At 36.6% G+C, this 14535-nt stretch overlaps 1 protein-coding gene across 1 annotated transcript in view; it reads left to right on the forward strand.

Moving 5' to 3' along the window:
• Positions 1–14535, forward strand: part of IQCM (IQ motif containing M) — a 459382-nt gene that overhangs the window by 213352 nt on the left and 231495 nt on the right. The window contains exons 9-10 of the mRNA XM_089301770.1: positions 467–611; positions 8927–9061. Of these exons, the coding sequence (XP_089157896.1) occupies positions 467–611; positions 8927–9061 (280 nt within the window). The remainder of the gene's footprint in view (positions 1–466; positions 612–8926; positions 9062–14535) is intronic.

Consider the following 14535-nt stretch of genomic DNA (forward strand, 5'->3'; position numbering starts at 1 on the left):
TCCAAAGAAGTTTTAGAAACTAACCAGGAAGCCTGAAATAGCATGATGTAAATTAGGTAAAGTAGAATAATGTACAACTTTCAAAGGAAAGAAAGAACAAGGATTTGACCCAGCATGGCCTGTTTACCCAACAGTTATCCATTACAGACTCCTGTCTTACTAAAATTTTGATTGTGTTCTGGATGATTGAACTATATATTGTAGAAATCTGAACACCAACTTAGGAAGCATTTGTGCAGATAGCCATCATCAGAATATCTTATATAGGAATTATGAATAGCTGATTATAACTAATAATGATGCTCTCTGAAATTGAGATTATGTCACTGAACAAAGTATATATTTAACCAAGAAAGTCAACATTGATAAATTACAGCCATAATCCAAGAAATTGGGTGAAATAGATGAAAGAGGCAAAATCAAATTAAATATAACAAGCTTCACTGTTTGTATTACCATTTTATAGGCTTTGTTTCATGGATCCAATTTGAGAGCAGTTATAAACATGTATCGTGCAATGATCCACCGAGTTAGATATCGACTTGGGCTTTGGAGAACACGGCAGGTTATAAACCTTGCAGAGCTAGAAGAATGGATGGACAGAAAAAAATGTAAGTGATGTAGTTGTTTCTGTTTTGGTTTTAGGTTTGGAATGAATTTAACATTGAAATTTTATGTATAACTATGCCTAGAAACCAAAGGTAGACCATGTTTTCTATTGCTGTAAACTATGCTTTAAATGGCATTTGTATATTTGGATTTTGTATTAGGAGCCTCTGCCTATAAGCAACAGAATACTCATTCTGTCAAAGTAAAAAGGAAATTTATATGGAGAATATTGGGCAGATAGTTGAAGAATCAGCTTTTAGACAGAATGTAAATCAGTGCTGCTCCTGACAACTGAGGAGTGGGAAATAAGCTCAATCTTTTGTAGCCTGTGAGGGTAGAGAAGCCCATATCTGGTAAAAGCTTTTGTTCCTTTGCTTTAACTTAATTTTCAGAGGACAGCAACTGATTGGTTTAGCTTGAGTCACCTGGCTGACACTTTTTTTTTAAACTTTCATTTAATAAGTATAAATTTTGAAAGTACAACTTTTAGATTATAGCGTTTTTTACCCGCATAACTACCCTCCCACCCACAAACCATCCCATCTCCTACTCCCTCTCGCATCCCATTCTTCATCAAGATTCATTTTTAATTATCTTTACATACAGAAGATCAACTTAGTGTATACTAAGCAGTACTGTTTGAGTACTAGTTTTACTGTTAGTTCGCATAGTACAACACATTAAGGACAGAGATCCTACATGGGGAGTAAGTGTGCAGTGACACCCGTTTAAATGGGAGATAGAAACCTTGTTTGAGAGTTAAACAGAGGCTTTCCATTGCACAGGCACAGCTCCCCATAGGAAAATTAAATATTGATACCAGAAGACCACTTAGTGGACACTGAGCAGAGAAAATATCATGTTGCTTATGAGTTTTGGGATTTTATCCCTAGAACAAGTTCTCAACTTTCAGGGTTTCTGATTTCTTTTTATAATTAATGAATTAATTATTTCTTCGGATTAGGATAGATAGATTAGGATAGATAGGATACTAGTTTCCTCAGTAACAAAAATGATGTAAGTAAATTATAGTCAATTGGCATTATCATCCTATTGCTTTATAAGTTTAAAGTACTACATTTTGGGTAGTTCAGCCAGCTCTAAAATGTTTATTTCACACTTATGGCAAAGTTCCATGAAGACAGGGGTATGGACATGATCGAATATCCACTATTTAGTAAGTGCCTGGTTTATCAGAAGGACTGCCAATATTTCATTATAGAATAGTTTTTGGTAAGTTCATTAGTTATGATAATTTTATATGTAAAAAGATATTTATAGATAACTAGTGCTCTTTGAGTTAGAATTATCCTTTTCTGTAACTAGAAATTGAGGGAGGAATAAATCAGAAAGAGAGAGACAGAGAAAGAGAAAGACAGGGATGATTCTAAATAGATTGGAGGGCTAAGCTAGATCAGTTCAGCTAGCCCAATGGCCTGGTTTCCAGAAGAAAAAATCAGGGATAAAGTGTTGGAGAGATGGAAAAACAGGTAGAACAATAGAGAAAAATCAAGTAAGAGACCTTTGCAGTGAAAGTAAAGACCCTTCTGTTTAGAAGCTGCAGGGACTCCTTTTTATTTAGAAAAATTTAAGAAAAAGATCGAGTACATGCTAGAGAAATCACTTCCATATGCAAATTTTAACTTTTGCTCATAAACTCTGTAACCCCTACAACAAAATTCAGTAGCATATTTTTAATACTGTTGCATTAGTTTTATATTTCATAACCTGATATGAATAAGAATTTACAATATTATTTATTAAAATGTGTAGTAGGATCATACAGTTATCACTTTGAGCACCTTTTCTTTTCCTCTTACTTTATTTTTTAGCTAAGGATTTTTCAAATACCATATATATATATATTTTTTTTTTTGACAGGCAGAGTGAGAGAGAGAGACAGAGAGAAAGGTCTTCCTTTGCCGTTGGTTCACCCTCCAATGGCTGCCGTTGCCAGCGCACTGTGCTGATCCGAAGCCAGGAACCAGATGCTTCTCCTGGTCTCCCATGCGGGTGCAGGGTCCAAGCACTTGGGCCATCCTCCACTGCACTCCCTGGCCACAGCAGAGAGCTGGCCTGGAAGAGGGGCAACCGGGACAGAATCCGGCGCCCCGACCCGGACTAGAACCCGGTGTGCCGGTGCCACAGGTGGAGGATTAGCCTATTGAGCCGTGGTGCTGGCCTCTATACTATATGCTTTCCAACATGCCCCTGCTATTTTGTTCAGTTAAATACTCTGTCACTAAATTCATTTTTAACCTTATAGAATCTTATTTTCCCTAGTTTTACTTTCTTTCTGTGATTTAACATCTTTACTTTGTAACTGCATATGTTAGTATTTTTTTGCATCTTAAAATAACCTCTCAGTATAGAAAAAAAAAAAAAACAGAAATCCGATGTGGTTTCTTTTCCAACCAACACCTGGTGGTGTTTAGCTGGGAAGAAACTTGAGTAGAAGTCTTAAAAACAGTGAGAGACCGCCTGGTGGATATAGGGGGGAAGAATGATCTAGGCGGAGACAGCAGCCATCACAGAGGCCTTAAATTGGAGGAAGTGGCATGACTAGTATTGCTGGAATGGAGTTTGTGAGTGAGAACAGAACAAAGTGAGATTGGAGAGAAATGCGGAGTGCAAGATATATCAGGCTTCGCAGAACATTGTATTCTACCTTGTGAAAGGCGGAAAGCCATCGGGTGACTGTGAAAAAGGATAACGTTGCAGTATAGGTTGAGGACATTACACTGGTACTTTTGTTGTGATTAGACTGACATGAGGCAAGATAGACTAAAAGCGTTCAGTTAGGACAGATAGTTCTGGGTCCAGTGTAGGATTTGAACCATAGAATATATTTAGTCAATTGAAATTTAAAAGAATTGCCTATCAGTGAATCAATTTATACTATAAGTTAAAGTAACTCTAGGGTCCATAGAATTTGCAAGTTCTTATTTGTCCTCATGTTCCTTAGATGTTATTGCAATAATTAAATGGAAAAAAAAGAAGGGAGATTGAAGAAGGGAGGGAGGAACTGAGGGGAGTATGGTTATACTCTTAGAATTGTATCTGTGAAATATCTGAATCAATTTTCTTTATATTAAACATTTTAAAAAAGAAAAATTTCCATCCTTCCCATGTGCTGATTGAGTGATATTTGGCAGATATCTATGTACTTTTTAAAGCATTTCTCAATGATCTGAAAATCTCATTAATATTTATGGTTAATGTTTACGTTAACTTTAATGATCAACAGAATATTGATTATGCTAGTATGTTGCTGAAGGTTTGCTTGGTAGGGCATGATATACATATTAAGGGCATTGATATCTATTAATATTGTTGCAATGTTGTAATGTTAATAAGTCCATAAAATCTGATTTAAAATTGATTGGCAGAAGGAAAACATAATAAAGTGTGTATAGTTGACACTTGAAATACCAGGATTTATAGGCACTGACCCATGTTGAAAATCTTTGTATACAATTTAATGCACCTAATTTTAAGTACCAATAGCCTACTGTGGACCAGAAGCCTTACAGATAACATTAACAGCTGATAAACATATTTCATATGTTTTATTTATTATATATGGAGAAAATGCTTAAAAATGGAGAGATCATTTTTTCCTGTGGTACCCAATTTACTGAAGAGATGAACTGTTCAGAGGAGATAAGAAGCATTATACATGTTTTTTGAAACATCAAGTATTTATTACTTTCCTGTGTGAGGAGTTCTCTTGGGTAAACAAATAATACATGAGATATAGTTTATTTTTATATGGAAATTTTTTATGTGCTAGAAAATAATAAAGCAAAATGTTAGAATTTTTCAATAACTTAGGTTTTTTAAAAATTTTTCCCAGAGAAACATTTTATTTAAGGAATATAAACTTCATGCTTTTCATAATTCCTTCCCACCCTACCTACCCTCCCACCCATCTTCCGCTTCCGTCTTCTATTCTCTTTTTTAGTTTTTACTAAGACCTATTTTCAATTAACTTTAAACATACAGTTAACTCTGTACTAAGTAACGAGTTAAACAAATTGTATGAAATAAAAAAAATCTATTCTTCAACAGTGAAGACAAAGTCTGTTCAAAGACAGTGCATCTCAAAGTGTTAATTTCACGTCCATAGATTACCTTTTAGATGTTCTATTAGTTATCACAGATCAAGGAGAACATGTGGTATTTGTCCTTTTGGGACTGGCTTATTTCACTAAATATGATGTTTTCTAGTTTTATCCATTTTGTTGCAAACTACCGGATTTCATATTTTTTATTGCTGTGTAGCATTCCATGGTGTTTATATCCCATAATTTCTTTATCCAGTCTTCAGTTGACAGGGATTTGGCTTGATTCCATATATTAGCTATTGTGAATTGAGCAGTAATAGACATGGGGGTGCAGATAACTCCTTCATGTGCTGATTTCATTTTCTCTGTGTAAATTCCCAGGTGTGGGATGGCTGGGCCATATTGTAGGTCTATATTCAGATTTCTGAGGTATCTCTTACAGTCTTCCACAGTTTACATTCCCACCAACAGTGGATTAGGGTTTGTTTATATTTTCTATATAAACAGAATATATATACATTCCCACCAACAGTGGATTAGGGTTTGTTTATATTTTCTATGTCTTCATTGCTCAATTTAGGTAGGTTGCATGTGTCCAAGAGTCTATCCGTTTTTTCTAGGTTTCCCAATCTATCTGTGTACAGCTCTTTATAGTAATTTCTGATTATTCTTTTTGCTTCCCTGATGTCTGTGTTCCATTTCCTTCTTCATCTCTAATTTTATTGACTTGGGTTTTCTCAATCCTTTTCTGGTATGTTGGGCTAATGTTGTGCCAATTATCTTTATTTTTTTAAAACCAGCTCTTTGTTTTGCTAATTTTTTGTATTTTTTGTTGTATTGTTGTTTCAGTTTTGTGATTTCTTCTCTAATTTCTTTTCTTTTCTTTTCTTTTTTTTTTCTTTTGACAGGCAGAGTGGACAGTGAGAGAGATAGAGACAGAGAGAAAGGTCTTCCATTTGCCATTGGTTCACCCTCCAATGGCCGCCGCGGTTGGCGTGCTGTGGCTGGCACACCGTGCTGATCCGAAGCCAGGAGCCAGGTGCTTCTCCTGGTCTCCCATGCGGGTGCAGGGCCCAAGGACCTGAGCCATCCTCCACTGCACTCCTGGGCCACAGCAGAGAGCTGGCCTGGAAGAGGGGCAACCAGGGCAGAATCTGGCACCACGAACGGGACTAGAACCTGGTGTGCTGGCGCCACAAGGTGGAGGATTAGCCTATTGAGCCACAGAGCCGGCCTTATTCTCTAATTTCAATTATCTCCTTTTTTCCTACTAGTTTTGGGCGTGATTTACTGCTGTTTTCTAGATCTTTGAGATGCATTGATAACTCATCTATTTGGTGCCTTTCCAATTTCTTGATATAGCCACCAATTGCTATAAACTTTCATCTTAACAGTTTTTACTGTATTCCATAAGTTTTGATATGTGGTATTATCATCTTCATTTCCTTCCAGAAATATTTTATTTCTTCAGTCGCCCACTGTTCATTCAGGAGTATGTTGTTCAGTCTCCATGTGCTTACATATGTTCTAGAGATTCTTGAGTTGTTGATTTCCAGCTTCATTCCATTGTGGTCAGAGGCTATCTAGTTCATCTGTAAGTATTTTAAAATTATTGAAAATCTCAAAAAAAAGCACTGCTAATAAGTAGACTCATGTCGCTCAAACTCATATTGTTCAAAGATCAGTTGTATCTTTTTTTTTTTTTCAAGGAGAAATATATTTATTTCAACATAAAAGTCAAAAGTGACATTCTTTATTCTTAGGATGGGTTTTTCCACACTAGGAGCATGACACAGGATTTTAACATCCACTAATATATTTGGGAATTGTTCACAGGAAGTAATGTTAGTGGAATGGAAACATGAGACAAGGAAGGGATGGAAGTTGAAAAAAAAAAAGAGTGCATTATGAAACAAGTTGTGGTGTCAACAACTGGATCTTAATTCCTCTAGAGAACTCAAAAAAACAGTATAGCCAACTTCCCTCAAGTGCTGGTTTTTATGTACAAACTCTCCCCAGTCATTGGTTGAGGCTACTGCAATGGAAGTATTAATTCCCTGAGACCTCTTGCTTGCTACACAGGTGGGCAGAGTGAAGTTCTGCAGCAGATGGAGCTCTTAGGCAATGAAATACAGATGCTGGCCATAGAAAATTATATCAGCAGGCACAGAAATTTAAGGAACAAGTAGATATGAATGGGATAGGAAAAGTAACTGCTCTAGTTTGCTGATTTGACAAGAGAAAAAAATTCATAGATATACTTAATATGTGCTATGAATTTATTTTATAGCTGTGTTTCAGGATCTGGAATAGGTACTCATATTTATGTTACCACTTGTATTTGTTGATTTGGCATTACCATCTCCTTCAAAAAAGTGCATGAATGATTAGAAAATTGAAATCTATGTGGTTGATACAACTTCTTTTAGAAACCACCATGGTTTCTTTGTGATTGGGACCTCATATTGAACAACTACATGTGTACTTAAGCAGTCCCTGTCATCTTGTAAATACTGACTTTTACTAATCCAACATACTGTAGAGTGGAGACTCAGTATTACCCTTGAGGGAAGAAAATGCAACATGATCATAGAGAATTAGATTTACAAAATATGTGTTGATTCCTTTGGTCATTCTTCAACTTCTGTCTAACATAAAGTAACATTAGACAGATGACAGGAGACAGTTGGCTCCAGTGAGTGATTTCCTGTGGTAGTCTGTCGCTCCCCCTTCTTCGTGGAGGAACGACACTAAACCCTGCCTAGGCTTCATATCCGAGTCACGGCACCATTATGTCGCTCCCCCTCTTCATGGAGGAACGACACTAAACCCTGCCTAGGCTTCATATCCGAGTCACGGCACCATTATGTCACTCCCCCTCTTCGTGGAGGAACGACACAGGACCCTGCGCTGTTCTTTTGTCTGCTCAGCCCTCCCCGGGTTTGCTGCTGGTTCTTCCCGGGTTGGCTACTGACCCTTCCACCTTCGTGGAAGGGTGGTTCCCCCTGCCACTTTCCCCACTTCCGCAGGGGAGCGGCACACCGCCGGCCAGCTCTCTCGGGGGCTGCTCAGGTGTTCCCTCAGATGTTCCTGGTGCATGTTGTCTCTCTCCTCCTTTATAGTCCTCTTCCACCAATCCCAACTCTGCTACCCACACGCCAAGTACGCTGCTCTCCTCCAATCAGGAGCAGGTCCTACAGTTTATTGGTTGAACTGGAGGCAGCTGTGTAGAAGCTGTTTCCTCCTCTCCCAGCGCCATATTGTGGGAGAGCAGATGCATAGAATAAGTCTTAATTCCAGTAACTTAGTCTAGTCCGAGTCGCTCCCAGTTGCTCCCCACAGTAGTCTTTTTTTTTTTTTTTTTTTTTTTGACAGGCAGAGTTAGAGAGAGAGAGAGAGAGAGAGAGAAAGGTCTTCCTTTTCCTTTGGTTCACCCCGTAAGTGGCCGCTACAGAGTGAAACCAGGAGCCATGTGCTTCCTGCAGGTCTCCCATGCGGGTGCAGGGCCCAAACACTTGCCTCCCGGGCCACAGCAGAGAGCTGGACTGGAAGAGGGGCAACTGGGACAGAATCTGGTGCCCCAACCGGGACTAGAACCCGGGGTGCCTGCGCCACAGAGGGAGGATTAGCCAAGTGAGCCGCAGCGCCGGCCTGTGGTAGTCTTGAGAGAGGAGTGGCAAAGTACCTTAAATTAGGAAATAGAAATCCATAAAATCAATGAGAGGAGTAGACATTGCTCTACATTAGGGGATGAATGGGAAGTAGAACAAGCGGTCCAAAATGCAATCATCAATCCAAAAAGTTGTATGTGAGTAGAGTCCAGAAATAAATGAATGAAAATGAGTAGCTGATAAGAAATAAATACTTAAAGGAGTCAGCAGGAGTCAGGCCACCAGAAATCCTGATATTAAAACCATGTCTTGGGACATGCTTTCAGCATTGATGTATGTAGAGTCTGTGGAGAATTATCATGAAAGCAAAATAGAGGAACCCAGGGTTCGCCTAAGGGAGTAAAATCCAAATTTCCTTATGGTGGAATAGGAAGTATGGGGGGAGGGGAAGCACTTCTTTCTGACTTTTACCTTCTGGTTGCCATGATGCTAAGGGAGCATTCATGGGCGTAGCCTCATGGAAACATATTGGTAGAAATAACAACCTGGAGTAAGAGTTTGTTCAAATCCAGTGAACCTTTAGGTGAAGTATACTTAATACATCATTTATAAATAAAATGTGTTTTATTTTACTTTTAGACTATGAAACAATGTTTGCTAAGAGAGAAGATTGGCAAGGACTAGATCGAAATGAACTCCTTAAGTACTTCAATGACTGTGGTCATTTCCCAACCCAGGCACAAATTGATGATACTTGGGACCTGGTCCACAGAAGTGAGTATTTTCTCATTTTTTTTCCCTCCATTCCTTTATAGTTCTATCTTTCTTCCCTTTCTACTTTCTTCCTTCCTTCACTTAATTAGGTTAAATATGTTATGTAAGTCATTTTCTTCAAATTTCTTGGTATTTGGTCTTAATATATATCAAGAAAGATATTTAAAAGGTGAGTTAAAAGAAGTTAAGGCGCCGTGGTTCAGTAGGCTAATCCTCCGCCTGCAGTGCCAGCATACCGGGTTCTAGTCCCGGTCGGGGCGCTGGGTTCTGTTCCGGTTGCCCCTCTTCCAGTCCAGCTCTCTGCTGCGGCCCGGGAGTGCAGTGGAGGATGGCCTAAGTCCTTGGGCCCTGCACCCCACCTGGCTCCTGCCTTTGGATCAGCATGTGGTGCTGGCCGTGGTGGCCATTGGAAGGTGAACCAACGGCAAAGGAAGACCTTTCTCTCTGTTTCTCTCTCTCACTGTCCACTCTGCCTGTCAAAAAAAAAAAAAAAGTTAAGACAATAAAATTTTTGTATAACTGAGTATATTTTTAAGGAATTAAATATTTTAAATATGCTAAATAACTGTCTCCTGGGTTATATTGGGTACTGAAAACGTAATTAAAATTGAATGTATAAACATTGTAATCTATCTTAATACAACAGTTTTACAGTTAGAAAATCAATTTCTTTAAGAAAAGCAAGTAAATGAAAAGGTAGTATTGTCTGAGAATATGTATAATATAAATGGACATTTTTCTCTTTTCTGAAGATAAGTAAGAGGATGGAAATATCACTAAGGGAATCTCAATCAATTTTCCTTAAATCCTTAAGATACTGCTAAGTTTTCATTATTTAATTTCTTTTTTTTTTTTAAAGATTTATTAATTTACTTGAAAGTCAGAGTTAAAAAGAGAAGGAGAGGCAGGCAGGAAGAGAGAGAGAGAGAGATCTTCCATCTGCTGGTTCACTCCCCAGATGGCCTCATCGGTCGGAGCTGTGCTGATCTGAAGCCAGTAGCCAGGAGCTTCCTCTGGGTCTCCCACATGGGTGCACTGGCCCAAACACCTGGGCCATCTTCCACTGCCCTCCCAGGCCATAGCAGAGAGCTTGATCAGAATTGGAGCAGCCGGGACTCGAACCAGCTCCCATATAGGATGCCAGCACTGCAGGCGCTACACCACAGCGCCGGCCCCTCATTATTTAATTTCTAAGATTCATGGAAATGTGGTTAACAAAAAGATTGTTTATATTCAAGCTGTGTAATATGATGTTTTTATATATGTATATGCAGGTAATTTTAAATGTTTATGGGGAATGGAATTGGAAGACAGTTTTATTTGGTGCAAAAATTTTAACCTCTGTGTACTCACACATTGTGTGACTGTTACCATGCTGAAATTAATCAGCATACCTACCCTATCTGTAGTTAAACTTGTGTGTGTGTGTGTGTGTGTGTGTGTGTGTGTGATAATAACAGCAAATTTCAAGTAAACAATAAAGTATTATTAACTATGGTCACAATGCCCAGAGCTTATTCTACTTAACTGAAAGTCTGTATGCCTTTATCAACATCTCCCCATTTCACCTGACACCCTACCTTTTTAAAACAATCATTCTATTCTGTTATTTTGAGTTCAGTTCTCTTAAATGCCACATATGAGATCATTTGTCTTTCTGACTTTGGCTTATTTCACTTAGCGTAAGGTCCTCTAGATTCTTCCATGTTTCCACAACTGGAAGGATTCCTTCTTTCTTTAGGCTGAACGATGTTTCTTTGTATATAAATATAACATTTGTTTATCTGTTCATTTGTTGATAGATTCTTAGTTTGGTTATTGTGAAGAATCCTGCAGTGGATATTGTAGGCAGGCAGGTATCTCTTTGATACACTGATTCTTTCTTTTCCTTTCCCTTCCTTTTCTCTTCCCTCCCCTCCCCTCACCTCTATTCTCCTCTCCTCTTCCATCTTTCTTTTCTTGATAGATTTGCTAGATCTTAGCGTAATTCTTTTCAATTTTTTTAAAAGTATTTATTTGAGAAGCAACAGGACAGAGCTCCTATCTACAACTTCCAGCCTCAATGTCCACAATGACTGGGACTGTGTCACCCCAAACCAGGAGCCTGGGACCTCAATCCAGGTCTTCCATTGAACAGCTTCAGCATAACTACGTGAGCCATCACTGCTGCTCTTAGACTGTGCATTAGCAGGAAGTTGGAGTTAGAAGCCAGAGTCAGTAATTGAACCTTGAGCCTCAAATGTGGGATGTGAGCATCTTAACCAGAGACTTAACTGTTGGGTTCTACTCCTGCCCCTATTTTTAAATTTTTGAGGAACTCCCATACTGTTTTCCATAATGGGTGAAGAATTTTTACCTCCATCATATAAGGATCCCCTTTGCTCTACATTCTTGCCAATAAGTATCTCTTGTATTTTTTTGTAATAATGATCTGAAAAAGATTTAAGATGACATCTTATTGTGGTTTTGATTTTGATTTTCCTGATGGTTGATGATAGCATTTTTTCCATCAAACAGTTGCCTATTTTCATGTCTTCTTTGGAAATCTATCTGTGAAGATTCTTTGGCCATTTTAAAATTACTTTTTTTTTTGCTATTAGTCATATTTATTTCCTTATGTTTTATGGATATTAACCCATTGCCAGATATATGGTTTGCAAATATTTTCTCCAATTCTGTTGATCGATTTTCTGTGCAGCTTTGCAGTTTGATATAATCACACTTTGTTTTGGTCTTGTTGATGACTTTTGGGATCATATTTTAAAAAAATTATTTCTAAGACCAATATCAAGGAGATTTCCCATGTGTTTTCTACTAGTATTTTTACATTTAAAACTTTACAGTTAGGTATTTATTTTTATAATATATAAAGCAAAGGTTCTAAATGCATTCTTTGTGTGTGGATAACCATTTACTGAAGAGACTATACATTCTGCATTGTGTATTCTTGGCACCTTTGTCATAGATTACTTGCCTAGATACACAGAGTTTTATTTATGAGATTTTTATTCTATTACATCTATCTGTTTTTTATGGTTATAGTTATATGGCTTTGGATATTGTAGCTTTGTAGTATAGTTTGAAACAGGAAGTGTGATGCTTCCAGCTTTGTTGTTCTTTCTCAGAATTAGTTTGGCTAGTTAGGATCTTTTGTGGTCCCCTATGAATTTTAGGGTTATTTTTACTAAATTCCTTTAGAATTTTGCAAGGGATTGCATCGACTCTGTAGGCCACTTTGGATATTATTATCATTTTAGTAATATTAATTCCTTTAAACTATGCAGACGGGGATGTCTTTTCATTTATTTGTGTCTTCAGTATCTCATCAGTGTCTTAGAGTGTTAAGTGTTGAGATGTTTTATCTCCTTAATTAAGTTTATTCCTAAGTATTTCAGTATTTTAAAGTCGTGGTAAATGGAATTGTGTTCTTAATTTCTTTTTAATATATTTGGTGGTAATGTAAAAACACAACTGATTGTTGTATATTTTGTTTTCTTTGTCTATACAAATTTTATGGCTTTCTGACATGTTAATCAGGAGGAAAAGATAATATATTTCAGGACCTTTTTTGAGATAGGAAAAGGGCTTTCTTACTAATAGGAAAGTGTGAGTAAATTCAAAACATTAAGATTAGATCTTTGTTGCATGTTTGAAGTTATCTTCTTTCATTATTAGTGCAAATTTATACAGTTTTTTAGCTGTAGACTTTGTTTTGTCACTTATATATCCATAGCATTTGGGCCAATTTTCTAGACTTTGGTAAATGTTTGTTCATCTACTGGCAGAAGCATATAAATCACTTAGCATTGCACTGATCATAGGTTGTTTACTTGACTTTTTATAATGCCAAATATATTGATGTTTATTTATAGAGAATTTGGAAAATACGATTTCTAAGAAATACAGATTGTTAAATCTGATACCTGTTTTCTAGTTTTTTTTCTTGCATATGACATTATTTTCTATGAAAATTAGTATTTTCTACATTTGTTTGAACATTACTGTTTTGCTTCATAATATTAATAAGTTTTCAAGCTCTAAATCGCTTTTATTTTTGACTGAGTATTAATGCCCTGTGGATGTTTTATAGTGTATTTACTACTGTGAATTTGTTTCCATTTTTCTTTATGATAAATAATAAAATTTTGTAATTTACATGCAGCAGAATATAATCAAATATTTTAGAAAATTCTAGATTACCTTTAGTAATTTAAAATGCTTTTACTTTTTCAAGTTAACAGCTTCATAAGGACGCCTTCTTATTATTTTGGAGTATGGCATAATAGTTACTTAGATATAGGCATAGGTCTGGCATCACCTTGCCTGGGAGTAATTGAAAGCTCTACCTCTTACTAGTTGCCCATCTTAGGAAAAGCTACTTACCTTTCCTATGCATTTTCCTCAGCTATAAAATGAATAATTTTTAAGTCGCTGGACTGTTGTGAGGTTTCACTCATGTAAAATGAGACCCATTATAAATATTCAACAAATGTTTTTCACTATTATTCATAAATAATTCTAATGTACTTTTATATTGAAAATGTTTAAATATTAAGCCTGATTGTGTAATGACTCATTTGTATAGAGATTTTGTCATTAAATGTCATTTGTCATTAAATGTCATCCATTGGCATTTTCACACATTACATCTCTTGTGTGCTCAGGGAAGTGATATACTTATTTTACTGATGAGAGAACAGAGTCTTAGAAAGAGACTCGTCAGAGTTCATTGATAGTTCTGGTAGTTTAACCCTGGTCGTTTCAAGCCAAGGTCAATACTCTTTTCATTTTATTAGGAAGGTTTCAAAAATTGGTGTTAGGAAAACATAATTAAATGCATGATTAAAATATGATTGACAACAAGGACTGCCTTTTATGTATCATTCACAGTTTATCTTATAGTCTTGAAATACAGTAGGTTTTCTATAAATGTTTATATCTGTCAAAATTATGTTTAAAACAAGAATTTTCAAAAGTATACCTAGTTTAACTAAATTCTGTTTTCATTGTAGTACGTATGATCTGGATGCTTTCCTTTACAGAAAGAGCCCCTCCAATACGGTTTTAATGCTATATCTATATCATTAAGTGAAACTGCTCCATCCAGCTAAAAAATCTTTTGTTACATAGGAAACTTTCTTTTAAAATGGGAGAGATACTCTAAAATCATGGAAAGAAAGTAGAAAATTCAAGGGAAAAGGAACAAACTGAGTTTCTATTTGCTTCTGGTATATTATTCTATTTTTAAGAGAATCTGATTTTATGCATTTTAAATTGTCAGTAATCTTCATTCACACTGGCTTCTTTGATTGTGGATAATAGCTCCAGATGTGCAACCTACGCATTTTTTCATCCAGTAGGATATTTCACCTAATGCATATGTAGTTAATTCAATTGATTAACTTCAGTGTGTGATACCAGGTAGGTCAAATTTTTAAAACTGAGTGTCTTCATTTATTTTTAGCTTCCTTTTT

The sequence above is a fragment of the Oryctolagus cuniculus genome, chromosome 8, assembly GCF_051225735.1.
Source record: "Oryctolagus cuniculus isolate XC-2025 breed Fujian yellow rabbit chromosome 8, ASM5122573v1, whole genome shotgun sequence".
In the NCBI taxonomy this organism is placed as follows: Eukaryota; Metazoa; Chordata; class Mammalia; order Lagomorpha; family Leporidae; genus Oryctolagus; species Oryctolagus cuniculus.